The sequence below is a fragment of the Pieris rapae genome, chromosome 6 (genome assembly GCF_905147795.1).
Source record: "Pieris rapae chromosome 6, ilPieRapa1.1, whole genome shotgun sequence".
In the NCBI taxonomy this organism is placed as follows: Eukaryota; Metazoa; Arthropoda; class Insecta; order Lepidoptera; family Pieridae; genus Pieris; species Pieris rapae.
Window position 1 is genome coordinate 9839061 of NC_059514.1, and position 19309 is coordinate 9858369.

The 19309-nt window shown below is 33.6% G+C and overlaps 2 protein-coding genes and 1 long non-coding RNA gene across 4 annotated transcripts; 2 read left to right on the forward strand and 1 right to left on the reverse strand.

Moving 5' to 3' along the window:
• Positions 1–1273: 1273 nt before the first annotated feature.
• Positions 1274–7605, forward strand: LOC110991729 (neurogenic locus protein delta). Of its 2 annotated transcripts, none has more exons than XM_022257197.2 (6): positions 1274–1478; positions 4718–4892; positions 5266–5424; positions 5501–5692; positions 6004–6195; positions 7119–7605. In XM_022257197.2, exons 1-6 carry the CDS (start codon positions 1389–1391, stop codon positions 7373–7375), a joined length of 1065 nt encoding a protein of 354 aa, XP_022112889.2. In that variant the 5' UTR covers positions 1274–1388; the 3' UTR covers positions 7376–7605. The 2 variants fall into 2 exon arrangements, with proteins under 2 accessions (XP_022112889.2, XP_022112892.2); XM_022257200.2 differs by having other exon boundaries at positions 4754–4892.
• A 3000-nt stretch (positions 7606–10605) lies between these two features.
• On the reverse strand, positions 10606–11236 carry LOC123689267. Its single transcript, XR_006750292.1, has 2 exons — positions 11120–11236; positions 10606–10863 (listed from the first exon to the last, which is right to left on the reverse strand). It is a non-coding gene; the product is annotated as an uncharacterized LOC123689267 (long non-coding RNA).
• Positions 11237–14833: 3597 nt separating this feature from the next.
• Positions 14834–19227, forward strand: LOC110991717 (tetra-peptide repeat homeobox protein 1-like). The gene is made up of 3 exons (XM_022257183.2): positions 14834–14912; positions 17659–17986; positions 18171–19227. Exons 1-3 carry the CDS (start codon positions 14889–14891, stop codon positions 19115–19117), a joined length of 1299 nt encoding a protein of 432 aa, XP_022112875.2. The 5' UTR covers positions 14834–14888; the 3' UTR covers positions 19118–19227.
• The last annotated feature ends 82 nt before the right edge of the window (positions 19228–19309 follow it).

The window sequence follows — 19309 nt, forward strand, 5'->3', positions numbered from 1 at the left end:
ACCGTTTTAACCCAACAAAATTGTATTTTAATACCTTTTATACATTTAATATTGAAATAATAATGCTTTGTGCTTCGAATCCCTAATGTTATTCTTGTATGAATCGTAAACATGGACCTAAACTGTGTATATATAGCTTTATATAGTAATTGTATATAAAATGAAATTAATATATGTATAAGTATTTTAAGCTTTACGGACTTTTATTACACCCTTTTCCCAATATATGACGTTTTATACCAAGAAATATTCTGAATAAAAATAATCAAAACATATAAATTACCTACTTTTAGATTTTCAAGTACAAGAAGTAATTCGGGTGGTGTTAAAGTATTCCCCTTAGAGTTGAGCCCAGAAAATCTGTTTGGCTATAGTTATATCTAAATAATTAATAATGACCAGCATCGGATCCTGAATTAAAGGAAATAAAAACAAAATCAGTGCCGCTTCAACCATTGGTTTTGCCTCAGATGTCTGTTTCTAATAAAACCGGTGGTGAGTCTTTTGTGCCTTACACTGACTTTTTGGGTCAAAGGCTGGCTTTCTCATGATGCTTTTCACAGTAATAAAGTACTGTTAAACTTTTGTGAGATAAAGACCTAATTAATACGATTTTTTTGTTTGATACACTTTATTAAGAGAGGTCTTATAGTCTCAATGTTGGGTTTTACGTGATAAAAGAAATCTCAGAATCTGGGTCATCTGCACTCGCTTTTCGAGTTATTAATCGGCGCCGGCGTCGTGTTGTGGTTACGAAAATAGCGATCTCTGTATGAATCTGTTTATTTTTTTATTGCTGCAATTATTTGTATAATTTTGTTTAATACTTACAAATTTTCCTTCACATGAAACAAAATTAAAATTTTAATAATAATTAACCTAATCAGTTCCTAAGGAAATAAAAAATATTTATTTGAGCTAAAACTTCGAAAATTCATAGTGAGGAAATCTTCAATCTTGTTTGAGTTAATATAAGTCTAGATTTGAATACTAGTTATTATCGATTTTACTCAAAAATATATGAACATACATTTTTGCGTAAAATCGTACATTATACAAGTCTTCATACAAACAAAACACTTGTTATAACAGCCATATACATCAGACTTGTCAATTCAGGAATTAGTAAAAATTTTCTTATAACAGGCTTTACAATGTGCATAAATCTTTATTATTAAGACCGTATATATATTTATTAAAAGGCGGACAAGACTACACTAGCATATTTAATGGCCGCGTAAAAGTCCGGGCGAAAGTAGTCTCTCTGAAGAGTCAAGTTCAATAACACAACATAACAGTATCGTGTACCAAGCACACGCTTCCGTCTTAACATTGCCGTAATTACACATCAGGCGTTAAAATTTCCATAGAGTGTTAATGGAGTAATAATGAAGAATTACATATTTATTGTGGTTTTGGCGTGTGTGACGCCAGCTGTGTTACCAGCTAAATATATGCTGCCAAAATGGAAGAAACAGGTAAATTAATATTGATTTATATCCTACCAAATGTTCACAGTATGTGGTCTATGATGTCTTTACCATATTTAAGTTAATATTTCTAACAAATATGATATAACTAATGCTCGATTCGTTAATGACTGTTTTATTTAACTTTTAGTATGTATGCGGCTGATAGTTAATCGTGCTTTTTAATATATTTTTATTAATATATATCTGATATTATTGTACTAACATAAATATATTATATTTACATAAATATGTTATATATTTATAAAACGAAACCCTTTTAATCATTTGGTAAAATGTTAATAGGTGTCAACTAATGCTTCTGTCTGTAAAAGACTCTAATCCATTATACGCAGAATAAATAATGTTTTTTCGTATAATTTTGAAATGCGTTAAAGCCTTATACACCCGGCACCGTGTAAGTACCTTTCCGGTACATTTCAACTACTTGTAAATATATGCTAAAACACACAGAAAGGAAATAGCCATGTCGAAACATTTGGATTTTATTTAAACCAATTTTAACTTTCGTAATATATATAATGTATATAAATATTCGTCCTTATTGGATAGGACATATTTTTATTCCTTATTAGATGATATATAATAGATGACTAGTATTCTTTGTTTCTTAAAACCTGAAACTTTTGTGTCGAAACTTTGTGTTGTTTCTTAGACAATTTTTGTTTGAACTTAAACAAACTCCTTTCAATTCAGTTCAACAAAACATTAGGATCATTTTCCAAATACACTCCTTTCCTTTCAGAGAAAAGTTGGTTCAACGCAAATTAAAAAAAAAACGATCTTTTAAGTCATTAAGTAAATACACTATTTATTATGCACTCTATACATTATTCGATTTTTGGTTCGATATTTAAATGAGAAAACAATTTCATTAAGTATATGTTTGTTAATAATAAAACAAATCTACGAAACAAAGCAAACGAAGTTACATAAAACAGCTATTGTTTATTCTGAACAGGATTTCTCGTTCCGAAAATGGACACAGCCATACTTTCGATTACAGTTAAATGAAAGTAAAATTGTATTGTTCCAACGAAAACCTATGTAATAAAATATACCTGATATTTATGCAAACTAAATCAGAATAAAATAAAAAATATAAAGGTTCGAGTACTACCAAAAAACCTATAAAAAAGTAACGGGTGAACATCATTTCTAGTTCTATGTTTGGAAGAGGCTGATTGATTTTTTGTTAATACAAAGTAAACAATTAAACAGACTCAAAATTGTGTCTTCTTCATGACTGGTGACTGAATGAGTAATAAATGCCAAAACAAACAAAATACTTATATGAAACTGCTAATATTGATGATTTTGTAACAGAAAATCGTTTTTTACGAATTTTAATTAGATATTTTTAATAAGAAAATAAAGCTTTATCTTAAACTTAAAATCAGTGCTAAAAAGCTGCATTAGCTGTTTTTCCGGACCTTTAATTATGGCTTCTTTGACTAGTACGGACGAACATTAAAATTCATTACAAAATGTATATATAAATTACGAACTGAAAATTTGTGTTAGAATAGTTTGTTTACATTAAAACCTCTTTGGCATTAATAATAATGTTAATTAAATATTTGATTCTGTATTGCAGGAGATTTTCCTTATATTTGTAACATAATCTGTAGTTTGTATTGCATTTTCTCTTGAGCCGACTTTCGCGTGACTTTCTACAGATATTAGAAAGTAGTGAGTCAACATCCTGATAGGATGAAAGGAGCTAACGTCAAATTGAACCCAAGCGAACAAAAGCCTTAATTAACAGTTCACGGTTTTGACAATGTACATTCAATTATATTGGGGTCACTTTCGTCAAGTTTTATTTACGAATTAAAAAATGTTGATATATTAGGCTTAGGAATGTCGTCTGTGTTTTTGCATATAATTATTTAATAGCAATGTTGTGCAGTGTGCGTCTCTAAGATCGTATGTTCGATCCTCGGCTATGCACTAATAGATTTTAGCATTTCGATGTGCGCATTTAACATTCGCTCAAACGGTAAAGGAAAACATCGCGATAGTCGACGGCGTGTGTCAGGCACAGGAGGCTTATCACCTACTTACCTATCAGATTGACCAATGATCAATGTTATATCTAGTAAAAATGCCTAACAAAACCTTATCTGTTACAAATATCATCAAATAAGGATTAATAGCGCCACAGATTTTTTTATTAAAATTAAAGTATGTATGTATATTACCTTCTTCTTCATCCTTTATATTAATTGAATCGATTAGGATCATATAATTTCAAAAACGTCTGTTGAAATGATGTTTTCGTCTTGTTTTGTTCAGCGATAAATGCATTATATATAATAATAATCATTTCAAGAATATGGTACAAAAATGGTATAGTGGTACAATCTGAAGTTCGCATATTCTGCCACATATGGTGCCGTGTAAATTTGTCTTAAAAGGTAGAACTTTATATAGAAGTTATTATTAAATTATGTCTTATATCATTACAGTAGTTGTTATGATAAAATATCACATGATTACGTTATCCAATTAATATAATTAATAATATAAAGAAAATCTTTTAAAGATAAAACTTCTCAAATCCAGTCTGTATGTGGTCTCATTTACCCAATTTAAATACATTCAGTCTCAGCTTGTGCAACTGCATATATTTGCATGTCATTAATAAATAATCGATTAGTTGAAATGTATCGACTGATCTAATTAATCCGGCTTTTTTACTGACTAATGTATATATGTTTTAATATGTAAAAGTTTATGTTTAGACTTTCAATTTTACCAACTATACAGTAAGCAGAAACGTAGATTGTAGACATGATATATTTTTTAACGATTATACACTTCAAATGTCTAGGTAAACCAACATAGTTATAAACAATTCTTGAACGGCCGGCAACGCTCTCGCGAGCCCTCTGGCAGTCGTAGCCTCACTTAACATCAGAAATAACCTTCTGTTCGTTTACCGCGTTTTATATAATTAATATATAGGTATATATGTAATATATCACTAACACAAATTCTTGTCTGGGTTATTTGGAAGTTGCTTATTTTTGTTTCATAAGTAACATTTACCTTCACGCTTTTTATGTTTTTACACTGTCAACTAAATCACAAACCAAATCAATAATCACCTGTTATTAAATACTCTCATTCACCAAGTGACATCCAGACTATTCGTCACCTCCTGTTTGTCACCCACCCTGTGCTAATCACTATGCACGTAACTGACTATCACCTGCATGTAGCCTTCGACGGTGGCTCTATACGAGAAGAGTGTTCAGGCGTGCGAGCTGCCTGCAGTGCAGAGTGAACACAGCCATTACATCTGTGATGATAAGGGGGAGCCGAAGTGCCTGCCGGGATGGCAAGGAGATCTCTGCGACGTGCCCATTTGCAGGAAGGGTTGCGATCCTCTTCAAGGTACAAATTTTCAAAGAAAATATTAAAATTCTCCTAAATTTCGGTATAATAGCGAATCATCAGAATGAGTCTAGTAGACTAAAATTGGGACGGCTGATGGCGATGTGTATCTCGTTTGTATGTACATATTAAGTTTCTCATGTAATGAAAATAGATTTTTTGTAATGACTTAAAGTTCTTACATATTAGTGCTTTATTCACAGTTATTTAAAAGAAATCATTCTAACTATGAGTCACGTTTGCAGCATACATAGTAACAGTAATGTATCTGGCCCAGATAAGACCATCGCTCTACTTATTTCTCTTTAAAAAGTTGTTATGATTCTAAATCAATTCATCACGGCAAATTTTAACAATATTTTAAACTATTTAGGGTATTGCAAACGACCAGGGGAATGTAGATGTAAGATGGGATTCTACGGCGATAGATGCAATAAGTGCATACCCCTGCCTGGATGTCAGCATGGGTACTGTAATGTCTCCTTCGAGTGCGTCTGTAGAGATGGATGGGATGGAATATTCTGCTCTGAACGTAAGTACACAATTCCAAGATTAATAGCAGCAAAAAACAAAATATTTCTTATATTGTCTTAAAATATTTTTTGTAGCAATCTGTCGTTCGGACTGTCACGCGACCAGGGGATTTTGTGAGTCGCCAGGGGAATGTCGTTGCCGGTTAGGCTGGGCTGGACCGACATGTCGGGCTTGTCAACCATTGCCCGGATGTCAACATGGATACTGCGATAAGCCGCTTGAGTGCAAGTGTCTGCCAGGGTACACAGGACTTTTATGTCAAACACGTAAGTCATGTTGGAGTTGCCTTTTATAAAATATCAATATTAAAGTCGATGTTGAAATGTGGTAATCTTGCAATAAAACAATCAGGAATATGGAACTTGATAAACATAAACATATCTAATGTTAGTACAGTCTATATAGTCAAACCGAGGTTTTTATGTAAATAAATTATTAAATTAATACTTTATTTTATGTATGTTATGTTAGTTTATTTATTCATATGCCAAGACGAATGCTTATCTCAAGTAATATTCTAACAAACAAATGAATGTCGAATATTAACAAAACAAATGAATTAATAATTCCTTTACAGCAATCTGCTCAACTGGTTGCCATGGAGAGCGCGGTTACTGCAGACGTCCAGGAGAGTGTAGGTGTAAGGTTGGATGGACGGGTCCTACCTGTTCCCAGTGCCATCCGTACCCTGGCTGTGTTCACGGAACCTGTAGCAGACCATGGGAATGCATTTGCAAGAAGGGATGGGGAGGGATGCTCTGTGATGAAGGTAAAAAGAATCTTCATGTTAGCTAATAACAATAATTATCACGACGTTTTTTTTAAGTAGGTCAGATGTTACATACAGTGCAGTAGACATCTGCATTCTTCATTGTAAACTTGTGGTCGAAAGAAAGTTTGCATTTTCTTTTTTCGATATTGCTACACAATACACATATGTACCTGGGAGGTATAATACATTATTAATATAACTGCATCAAGACCCTGGGTGTTTGTTATATAATATGTTTTCCAGTAATAAATAAAACTATTATTATAATATATTATATACAAATTTCATAAGGTCTATCTTAGAAGGCTTCCAATATTGTGAAATACACAAGCATTATTAACGACTTCTGCATTCCGGAATTGAAAATTTTTCGTACATATTGATTTTCCCCGCTACTAGATAGCTACAGTCCAAAATATAGCGACATTTTCGTTCGATGCACTTTCAAATGAGATCAAGCTTTTACAACATCTCCTTATAAAGTGCTATCATAATTGACAGCTGGTTTTAATTTGATGCGAAAACTACTTGCTGGTATTTCAATATCAGCCGATGGAGAAATTAGCAGAAAATTATAGGTAAAATGGACGAGTTGATGAAAATAATTAGAATGCCCCAGATTTATGGAGCTTATTAAATATATTTATAGATATTACTAGCTGCCCCCGCGAACTTTGTTTTACCTTATTGTGATTTAATTTATCATACCTTTACATACCAACATGAAAAAATTACTATGCTACCCCAGACAGTTCGATTTTTAATAATGAAAACTTTTGAGGTTTTCTGAAAAAAATTCTATATAAACCTCAGAGTTAGTCACTTGTTTTTAATTAATAAATAAAAAATAAAGGTTGATCATAAAAAAACCTTGTTTCCGCGCTTGGAATTTATTTAATTTTTTTCAATTTTTATTGCAGAACTTAACTACTGTGAAAAGAACCTTGACACCTGTAAAAATGGAGGAAAATGCCAATCTCTGGAATCGAACGATGGTTCCTTCAGATGCCAATGTCCACCAGGCATCAGCGGAAAATACTGCGAGAATGTACCAGAGAATATGACTACTCCCAATAGCACTGACACAACTACTGAATCGATAGTGGTAGAAGTTTCTACTAAAGCTGATGATGAAGATGACGATGATGAGGGCAGTGGTGATAATGAGACTGAATGAATGATTTAGAAATAGTTTTTGTATGTATTCAGAACCTTTAGGGTATAAATTACATGGATGACGTTTTAATGAAGACGTTTTGAAATATGTACACTTAACACACATTTAACATAAATGTAATTTTATACAGACAGTTTTTATTGTGATCCATTAAAATTGTGTGACTGATTATTGAATTTAGTACTTAAGGTAGATTTAGTATTTATTTTAGAAATAAATTATTGATTTTATTGTCTACTATATTATTTCATAATTACCTTTTTGATGAAGCTGTTACAGACTAACGCCCAAACCCAATAACCTATCTAAATCCATTTTTGACCATCTGAGATAGACATCTTAATCCAAATGTTGTTAAAAGATTTTGAGAGACTGCCAATAAAGTAATCGATCGAGGGATTGTAAAAGCCATTTGTCGATACAAGTTTTCCAATCGAATCGGTATCTGTCGATAGACCTTTGTATGAAAATGACAGTTCAACTGTGCCTTTTGCTTTTTTTTCTATCCTATCTTATATTCTTATTTTCGAATTCGATTTTTGTATTACAACTTTTATGTCATAATCACTAAATTGGTCACGAAGTCACTTTCAATTAGTCAGGTATGTGAGTAACAATATCTGATTTAGGTATCCAAACCAGGATCTCTGGTGTGAACTGTTATTGTATAGTCTTTGATTACACAGACTCTGAAATATAAACATTATATTATTACTTGGTCCGTGGGGTCCTAGCGCCTGAAGGCTTTTTAAGGAATTATCAAAAAGGTTAGTCGACATCACAGGAGAACGAAGAGCTGGCAGCTACCTCGCACAAAGAATTAGTCTAGCTATTCAAAGAGGGAACGCTGCCAGTATCTTCGGAACCTTGCCTAAAAGGACTCCTTTTAATCATATTTTTTAATAATTAAATTTTAAGGTTAGTTATTAGATATATTTTTTTTTTGTAATAAAGTCAAATTTCCAAAATTTCATATCAAACCACTGACATTATTGATCTCAGCAGTTTTTAGAGTGTTCAATTTCGTTTAAATTTTTTTTTTAAATATATTGCATTAAAATATTAAATTCTGGATTTCAATTAATTTTAACCAGTTAAGCATAACATTACATTATATTTATATAGTTTTTTCTATATATAGAGCAGTGTTGGTCTAGTGGCTACAGAGTGCGGCTCTTCCCTGAGATCGCAGGTTCGATCCCCAGCTGTGCACCAATGGACTCTATTTTTATCTGAGCATGTAACATTCGCTCAAACAGTGAAGGAAAACATCGTGAAACCGGCATACCTTAGACTCAAACTGCGTCAGGCACAGCAGGCTGATCAACCTACTTGACTATTAAATTAACAACTGATCATGAAATACAGAAATCTGAGGCCTAGATCTAAAAAGGTTGTAGTGCCACTGATTTATTTTATTTTTAGTAGTTTTTTCTACAATTAAACTGTCATCATTGAAGATCAGATAGGATCAGTTGTTCCAGTTAAAATGAACCACATTCCGTCAGAAAAACGAAAGCTTAACACTTATTTCGGTCAGTATGCTATGTTTGATCCAACCGCATATATTACTCCTTTTGGATATATTCCTTACACGAGTCAATGCATTCAACAGATCAAGTTTAATAAAAAAAATGGTTGCTCTCTTAAACTAGACGCTTGGTTCTGTACTATCTGTTAATGTTAAGTACAGAAATTGTTAAATAATATATGACCTAAGGATTTCTGAGGTTAACAGTCGATTAAGATAAAAAAGTGTTCAAAGACAACTGGAGCGGATTATCTGATTTCACTAGTTTCTGTCTAGCGCCTTATAATATCTAATAAAGTTATTTCTTTCTTTCTTTTCTTTCAATAATAGTGTATAGGTTTGAGTATATACTTTTATTTTTGGTACGAAGTTGTAAGAACTTATAAACAAAACACTGTCGCGACATCTAAGAGTTCTGTGTTTGTTTCTTCAGAAAGTCACGCGAATCTCTTTACTCGCGACACAATTTAAGGAGCTCATAGGAACAAAAGTTATAAATATATATTAAGTATTCTTATATCTTCGACGATCAATCGAACAAAACAAAGGAAGACTTTATCAACTCGTCTGCCCCCAAGCTTTGGGCATTTTGGAAACGACACAATGCGTGTTTCGCCTAATAAGGGCGAGACTTGCCGCAACTTGACAATTTAGAAGTTACGGCGGGAAAATTCCCTAATTACCTCAGAATTATATCATAAAACCTGATAAAAGCCAAGATGCTGATTGCAGATGCCGGAATGCGCGTGCGTCGCGTTATCCATGCTCGCGCCTTTAGCGGGTGACTGTTCCTATTATGATTGCTTGCCGTCCGCTCCTTTGTTCTCGGTGCTATAATACCCTATTTTTAATTTTATTTTTATAATTATACCCTATTTTTATTGTTAGTTATAATTCATTATTTACTTAAATCTAGATATGTCAAAAATCGCAAATCTCAGCTAAAGATTGCATAGTTTACCTCATTATCAATGCTAAATCTCGAATTATTATAACTTTAGTTTTTATCTGTTCCTTCTCATAAGTTTTTTTAAAAAAGCAATACGGCTTTTAATAAAACGTGTTAGTTAGGGGGAAGTCCCCTAGTTGCGGACACCTAAGGTTATTTATAAATAAAATAAAAAATATTTTACGAAATGTTTATTAAATTATGACTTATGTTAGATAACAAAGTTAGAAATCAAATTAAAATAACAAAAATGCAACCTCTGCTAAAAAATAATTAATACTATCAATCAAACTTTGGTAACAAAAAATATAATTTTAAAAAGTGGCACCTAGTACCGGACGAATATTTGTGCCATACCGCTAGCACCGGACATTTCAAAATAACCTGCATCTATCACATATGTAGCCATCTCCACACTCTGGAATGTCTGCACATGCTTCATGTACCCACCCACGACAGGATGAGCACTGGATCCAATCTTCGTCAGTGTCTTCTAAGCAAATTAAGCAAATTGTTATGTTTGTGTTAGATGTTTCAGTTAATGGCCGTACTTCACTTCCTTTTTTCCTTTAGGTTTCACGTTTGTCGCTTCTTTTCCCTTGTCTACGCTCTTTCCTTTAGTTTTAATTCTTTTGGTTTGCTTTCCTTTACTATTGCTACTTCAAACTTAGATTTTATTTCCTTATTTTTATCTTTCATGTTCTTTTTCATGAGCGGCATGCATCTATTCGATAAATCTTTAATGTGATCCACCAAGACTTGTTCATACTCTGCTGAGAAGGTGCTAGTGAACCTACCTAACTTTGGTTTTATTGTTACTTCTTCTCCTCAATTAGGGCCTTTTTTTATCATGTATAGTGCTTTTAGGAATATTGTATTGCATTGCAGCTTGTCTTACATTCAGTTCTTTTGACATAACCTTATCAATAGCAGTTTGTAAGCTCTGTGGCTTCCAGGATCCTTTCTTTTTCTTCTTTTCCATTTTAATTATCTTCTTTCTTCTATACTCTAAAACAAAATTAAATAATTAGAATAAATGACGTAAATTCGCGCAAGAAATATCAATATGTTTACTGTCCGGCGCTAAGGGACGAGTTAGTGTCCGGTGCTAAGGGACAGACATATTCGTTCATTAGGTGGTACCTACTAAAACTGTTTAAAAGATCTAATAATATTCTACCATTTTACGGATAACAATCAAGTACTACTTTTGTCTTTGAATACCACTCAAATGTAAATGTATAAATATACTAGAATTACTTACATTGATATTTAGGTGACGCCGTGATTTTGCGCCAAAAAAGCAAACGGCTGCTCCCGCCGTGGCCATGGGCGTCACTTGCGAGGCGCAACGCGTGATCCTGTACCTGTGTGCCCCTCGCTTAAATAGTACGGGTGTCCGGCGCTAGGTGCCGTCCGGCGTTACGGGACTTCCCCCTATAAGTTTGCTACATTCCAGGAATTAATGTACACTGGACATGTAGCACTTTTAATTTTTATTGAACATTAAATAAAGAATTTTTTGAAATTGAAATTGAAAATTGATTGCAGATGGGAAATCTCTCCCCACACATAGAAATATATCAAAACGAAGTAAGAAATAAATAATTATTTTTCCAAAATATTAACATAAAAATTACTTACGTATTTATAAAACCTTCAAAACATGCTACAATATTGTATTCATGATTTATAATACTCTCGTGAATTATCATAGAAATCGCGTGTATATAATAAAATGTAACTACGGTTTACACGGAACTCTAGAATGGTAAATTTACGAGATATTTACCATAATCGCTCTGATTTGGATAGACTTCGCCTTAAAAAACTTGAATGCCGTGTTAGGAGATTTAGATGCGAAAGGACATGCTTGTATACCACGCCTTGTTCTTTATGATTCTGAATCTCGATTGACAAAGATGAGTTAAAATGTCCATTCAATTCCTATAGCTCTCTATTTATAGGAATTGAATTTGTTTCAAATTAATTAGCAGTGTTGTCCTAGATGTTTAGCGTGCGACTCTCTTTTCCGAGGTCGCAGGTTCGTTACCCGTGAACAAATAGACTTTCTGTGTCTATGTGCGCAGGAAAACATTGTGAGGCTGGCCATACACACAAACAGTTGACGTGTGTCAGGCATGATCTGATCACCTATTTGCCTATATAATATTAGATATTAAACTCCACAATTTATTTTTTATATGAATTGAATAACTAAGGATATAAAGAAGGAACTCTTATGTATTTCCTTATTTCACCATAAACAGAGCATTAGTTAAACAAGGTTTGAGTTATATAAGATTCGAGTGTTAAGTTAGCATCTCTTTTTAATAAATTCGTTTGTATCTGTGTTGAGAACTATTTATGTACAAAGCTAATTTATTAGGTAGAATGATCTAAAGTTACTGGTCTTATTTAAAATTCTTTGAGTTAATAGTCTGTTTTAAAAAAAATAATATAATGCGTCAAAAACTTTTTTTTTATGTTACAGGAGGCAGACGAGCAGGAGGCTCACCTGATGTTAACTGACACCGTCGCCCAGGGACAATCGCACTGCCAGAAGGCTCGCAAGCGCGCTGCCGGCCTTTCAAGAATTTTTATACACTTTTCTTTCTTCAGGGACTTTAAGTAGAATTGGTTCGGTAATATATCAGTGGGAAAACTGCCCACCACTTCGAAAATCTGCCTTAATAATGCTTAATATATGTATATATAAAATATATAAATATACATATATATAATAGTTTAAGATATTTGTAATTAATATTAAATATGCAAAAACACACACAAAACAAACACAGGTAATACACGGAACAATAATCTAGTACCACGCACCTTTTTCGCGGGAAACTATTTCATGAAATTGTGTTGTCTTCTGTCAAATATTTCTTAGTATACAAGGTTTTTTTTTTATTTCTTTTAATTGTAATACATTTTCGAAATTATATAAATGATGGCTTAGTTTCTATGTTATTAAACGTCTAATAAATTAACTGTCATGACATGTCTGATAAATTTCTTGGTTAAAGTATTTAAAAATTGACTAATTATATTTAATTACGCCAGTCTAGCCAGCATTTTAGAAACGAGTAAAAAATAAAAAGGTGTACTTGAATAATTCCGATCATTTCATCAGATTGCGACGGAACTATGTTGTATGTTAGGTATTTTATGGCTTAATTATAATAAATTATTTATATATCAAAATTAATATCAAATATAAACTCGTGTTAGTAAGAGAAATCATTAGCTCTACATTTTTTTATCAGAGCGCAGAGTATTTGTTTCATGAGCATTAATTGCCAATCTAATAAGCAAGTAGCTGATCAGCCGCCGGTGCCTGACACGAGGCATCGACTTTTTGTGTCTAAGGCAAGCCGGTTTTCTCACGATGTTTTCCTTTACCGTTCAAGCAAATCCTAAATGCGGACAAAAAAAGAAAGACATTGGTGCACAGCCGGGGTTTGAACCTACGTTCAGGGTCGCACGCTATTGCTACTAGGCCAACACTGCTCTCACTAAAACTAGGATACATTTAATAAAATTAACCCTAACAAAGAATCTTAACTTAAGCTGTACACATATATACAAAACTTAAAAAAATATCTGTCTGTATCGCAGTGCCGGCAGTATTTCCTCATTGTATGCTAACGTTTATCGAGGAGAGTACCAGGTCTGGGGTCACCAGAGCGCGACATCTACAATCCAAAGGAAACAATATCAGAAAAGAAAAGACTATTATTTATTATTATTTGATAATTGTTTTTAACAAAATCTCTATAAGCTTTGATAGGTGATTATAAGTGCTTTTTCTATAAAATGTTATGAGAGTGATAAGACCTAAGACCAAGATATTATAACTATAGATTACTAGTAAAAAAAAAAATATTAGCATCACATTTGTAGGCCTCAAATTTCTGAATCTGTTTCATGTAGGCAAGTATGTCCTCTTGTGCTTTAATACTCCGTCGACTTTTTGGGTCTAGGGCAAGTACGCACAGAAAGAAGTCCATAGCCGGGGATCGAACCACAATCTCGGAGATGAGTCGTATGCTGAAAGCACAAGGCCAACATTGCTTTAATAACAATATGAACGTTGTTTAAACTTAAAATTCATTTGTTGACATGGTTTTAAATTAAAAAAGTAAAAAAAAATAGTGAAAAGCTGCCTCAGAGGGCTTCACATGGAAACAAGAAAATCAGAATCAGAAATGGTGTTACTGGAAACAAAACATAACTTACATTCATCATTAAAACTTTCACGTGAGGCTAAAACTTAAATTTCCAAACGTGAAGAGTGTTTTGCTATATAACTTCCATATGGGTAACGGAAAAAGCCACCACAAAGCCTTTGTCCATCGGCGCCTGAAACAGAACCTAAGAATCTCCTGATTCGAGGTATTTCCAAAGGACTACTACAGGAACGGTGTTGGAAAATGCCAATCTTCCACCAGAGAGAGCTCTCACACTTCCCCTAACTGGCACTATATGATACACCCCAAGGAAAAATGAATAAGACAATTCTGGCACACATTTCAATTTAAGTCGGTTTAATAAAGCTTTCCTTACACTGCATAATTTGTGTCTCATAGAATATAAAATAAATATAGAATAAGATTACTGTCGACATTTAGAATACGATAGGACTAAACCTAAGAAGTAATACACTTAATAGATTTGTCTCTTTAATAAACAAAGTCCCAGATTCATTAAAAATACACATCTAATAAATGTTTTAATATTTTACATATATGAATTATACAGTTTTTGTATTATCAGTTTCTTGAGAGTTTCTTAGCTGAGAGTTTAATCTGACTTAGAAAAAATCCAGACGCAATCCGCAGACATCTCCTTGTCCTCAACATTAGAGCAACCGGTCATTTAAGGTAACATTATATGTAAGCCTGCGAAATACGTTCGCAGTTCAAAGTATATAAGCTCTTAGGCCCTGCCTTATCAATCAGACTGACTGCAACCGTCTAATCCACAACCAATGTAATTTTGTATATAATATTAAGGATATATTTAAGATGGCTGCGGTACACATATTCATGGTAAGTGATTTTCATTATACAGGTTAATACGTACATACAATACAAAATAATAATATAAGTGCAATAGGAAAGATAAAGATAGAATTCTTTTTTCAAACTGGGAATCCTCTATTGTTTTGGTTATTACATAAAATATAAATCTACATACTCTGTGCAATATTAAAATTTTAAATATTATCTATGCAAGAATTTTATGTAAAATACAAAAAGATATCAAAACTATTTATCTGTTTTGATAGAATTTTTTTTGAGTAAAGTTCCATAATATTTAAAAACTGCCACATATGGTATTATATATATATTAAGGGCCTGTTTCACAATGTATGGATAAAGTACCAAATAGCTATGCAACACATATAATATTATTCAAAAGATAAAAGTTCGAAATAAGATACTTCGCGTTTCATGACGAATAGCGCTATCTGACAGCCGTGAAACGCAAAAATAATGTTTATCCTACCAATAAGTAATAAATAGCTTATCTGGAACTTATCCGGACATTGTGAAACAGACCCTAAGTGAGATATAAATAGACTTGTTAATATATATTATAATATATAGTGAATGTTAGTAAACAGCAGAACCAGTAAAAATGTTATATAAATTATTAATTAGTGTTGACTACAAGTAACCACAAATGTGTCAGTTTATTTTTAATTAATTCACTATTTCATATTGCAAGTTTTAGGAAATAAATAGGCTATTTTCTTAGTAAGAAATTTTCGTATCATATACTATAACAGTGTCATGGATGTAATGGAGTGTTTCTCATAGTATTATCGATGAAGAAGGATTATCGCTTTTTTTTAATATTGGAAATAATTAACATCATCATATCTCTTATAAAGAAACCTTTATGCGCGCGTTCAATTGATTAATTTTTAATATTTAATAGTTTTTTGCGTTACCTGTGCAACTTCGTTAATTTAAATCATGACAATATTTCCATTTGGATATTGGATATTGGAATAAGCCGCCAAAAAACCAAAAAAAAGGCTCTCCTAGGAGCAAAAAATATTAAAGAAGCAGAAATCTGAGGCTTGTAGCACAGCAGTATATTGATTTAATTCATTTCTTAATTAAGTTTATATGTTATTAAAACTCGTTACGTATAACGCAATTTCGTTCGCCTATTCTAAATTATATCCTATTGCCCTAAATGTGTCGTATTGAAAATAAACAAACGCGATCAATAAATAATTGTTACTTAACTATGGGCCGGTCAAACGAACTTATATATACACTTGTACTTAATGTATAGTAATTATTATATATCCAGTGCTACCTCGATATACGAGTTAAGTCGTTCCATAACTTTATTAAAGCAATTTTCTCCATTGAAATGTCATTAATCCGTTTCGGCACCCAAAACGCCACCTCAGTTATTTTTAAGTGTCTTTGAGTTATAAAATGATCTCACCTTTTAATCCAATACACATCTCCCGACCATGCTTATTAACATATTGTATGTGATAAAGTTTTATAAATTTACAAAAGGCATAAATTGCGAAACTAACTGCTTCTTTAAAAGAGTACCGAGAGATTTTTACGTCGGTTTTTTCTCTCGGCCTACACCCTCTGTTTTCTTTGCCGATGAGTAGGGATGCCTACAGGTTCAATTTTAATGACTAGGAATAAGTGATACGTCTACCTTATGTTCCGTAATATACGTATTTATTTAGTTTAAATTACCACCCAATACGCTATAATATACAAAATACAATGTGTTTATTAGTAATCGTAACAATGAATATAATATAATAATATTGAAAATAGTTTTTTTTTTAAGATTTTTATTTAATTTAAAAACTTAGGTTTATGTACATTTTACAGCGAACGAAAACCTGACATGGTTTATCTGTCGCTGTCAAAAAATTAATAATCAAAATTAATAGTTAAAAATTAATAAAAATAAACCAAGTTTTAAAAGTTACCTGTGTACCTTAGATAGTGTACCTTAAACGCTGGCAGCATTTCCTCGCTGTATTGCGATACTTATACTAAATAAGAAACAAAATTGCGGCTTTTAGAAAGAGTAGCTTACAGTATTACCTTCTTTTACGATTACACAATTCTGTGTGACATATCTAGACCCCCGGGTTGAGATTTACGAGGTTCCGTGTGATCTAGATTCCTGAGTTATATAGGAGCTAACTTAGGTATTAAATCGTTTTTACTGTAATTAAACGGAGTTATTAAAGTTATGTGAAAAAATACAGCATTCAATTTGAGGTACTTTAATAGAAACACGAGATAGATTGATGTTGTATTCTTGGCATTTGTATGCATTTAGCTAATAATTATTCCAAAATGTTATTAATATATTTTAATGGTCTATTTTTCTAATAAAGGACTCTTTCAGACTTGTACACTTTCTCCAATGATGTTTAAATATATAATGATTATGTATTTGATACACGTAACGTAAACTTTTAGATCAAGAGAGTTAAAGAAAATAGGATATTGAACTTTAATGAAGGTTTTAAAACATGAATCCTTTTCTAAATAACTCTTAGCGTGTATTTGTTTGAATACCAATATTGATTAGAAACTATGCGCGCACCATATGAGGCGTGGACATCACCTTGACCTACGGTAGTCTTAGCTGGTAGACATTGATCTACAATACTGCATAATATTACCTGCTTATAAATAGATTCCGTTTTTTATTTATTTGTACATGGAAAATGAACTTTGTTTTTATTATAAAAACCGGTGTATCTTAAGAAGTTATTTGCGGTTCCAGGTACTCCTTCTCGGGAGCACTCTAGTATGCAGCAAGGAAATAGAACAGAAAGCAAAAGTATCTGAGCTTTTAGAAAATGGAATCAAAGATGAACCATCCGGTAAACCAGTTAAGAGAGGAATCATTTCCGGCGGACACGGATATATTTCCAGCGGCATTTCTCACGGAATCGGTTATGGTGGTGGATTAAGCTACGGTGGTGGATTAGGCTACGGTAGCGGTATTGGAATCGGCAGTGGAGTGGGCATCGGCAGTGGAATTGGCATCGGTAGTGGAATCGGTATCGGTAGCGGAATCGGTATCGGCAGTGGAATTAGTGTCGGAAGTGGTACGTATAAACATCATCATTGTGATAAAAAATATGTAATCTGAAAGCACTGTTAATGTGCCAGACTACACTTAATTATTTAACTTTATATATTGTTTTTATCATTTCAAATTTTAACATAATCATGAAAAAAAATATACATGATATACATGTTTTAAGTTGACACATTTTTATTAATATTCAGGTATCGGAAGTGGTATTGCCTTGGGCGGCTCAGGCATAGCCGTTGGAGGAGGAGCAATCGCCGCTGGCCCAGCTGTTGCAGTAGCAGCCGCCCCAGCGGTTGCAGTCGCCCCCGCCCCATCCGTTCAATCATCAGTCTCAGTGCAGCCAAACCCTGTTATTCTTCGCCAGGAAGTGCCTCGATACATCACGAGGACCATCACTCACAACGTACAAGTTCCAGTCCAAGTACCCGTACAAGTACCTGTGGACCGACCAGTGCCAGTTCCATACAGAGTCTCAGTGCCTGTACCAGTCGACAGGCCAGTTCCAGTCATCCACAAAGTGCCAGTTGAGATCACCAGACAGGTGCCAGTTTACTACGAGAGGAAGGTGCCATACCCAGTGAAGGTACCAGTTTCTGTGCCCGTTCCATACCCAGTGACGGTTGAGAAGCAAGTGCCTGTAGACCGTCCAGTCTACATCAACCGTCAAGTACCCGTACCTTACCCAGTTCACGTCGATCGCCCAGTGAGCGTCCCTGTACCAGTTCAAGTTGACAGGCCCGTACCGGTCCCACATCCCGTTGTTGTTGACAGACCTGTGGCTGTACCACAACCAGTCGTCGTAGACAGACCCGTAGCGGTACAAACCCAAGTAGCAGTTCCAGTTTCAAGTGGTATCTCTCTTGGCGCTGGTGTCGGACAAGGCATATCTCTAGGATCCGGCTTGGGCCTTAGTGGTGGTTACAGCTCTGGTGTGGGCCTTGGAGGTGGTTACAGTTCTGGTGTGGGCCTTAGCGGTGGTTACAGCACCGGCTTGGGGCTTGGCGGTGGTTACATTTCCGGCGGTGGTCTTCACGGTGGTTTAGGCTCCGGTCTCGGAACATACGCCAGCTCATACGGCTCTTACGGCAGTCTGGGCAGTATTGGCCACTCTTACTCAACCATCGGCCATTCCATACACTAGATTATAAGTCAGAATGTACACAAAAATACGGATTGAAATTGTTATATATTTATTATTATATTATAGAATTTTCTCAAATAATAAGTTCATGTAAAGTATGTACCTTATAAATGCACTTTATTATCGTAAATAAATAAATTTTAATGCTTATAATTGTATTATTTTATAAAACACACGGCATAGAAAACAGTA

Excerpts from the sequence above, each read along its gene's own strand:
- LOC110991729 (XM_022257197.2), top strand. The coding sequence starts at position 1,389 with ATGAAGAATTACATATTTATTGTGGTTTTGGCGTGTGTGACGCCAGCT. Across the intron at positions 1,479-4,717 it reads TGCCAAAATGGAAGAAACAG|CCTTCGACGGTGGCTCTATA; the intron begins GTAAATTAATAT and ends ACCTGCATGTAG. Across the intron at positions 6,196-7,118 it reads AGGGATGCTCTGTGATGAAG|AACTTAACTACTGTGAAAAG; the intron begins GTAAAAAGAATC and ends TTTTTATTGCAG.
- LOC110991717 (XM_022257183.2), top strand. The coding sequence starts at position 14,889 with ATGGCTGCGGTACACATATTCATG. Across the intron at positions 14,913-17,658 it reads CTGCGGTACACATATTCATG|GTACTCCTTCTCGGGAGCAC; the intron begins GTAAGTGATTTT and ends TTGCGGTTCCAG. Across the intron at positions 17,987-18,170 it reads TGGAATTAGTGTCGGAAGTG|GTATCGGAAGTGGTATTGCC; the intron begins GTACGTATAAAC and ends ATTAATATTCAG.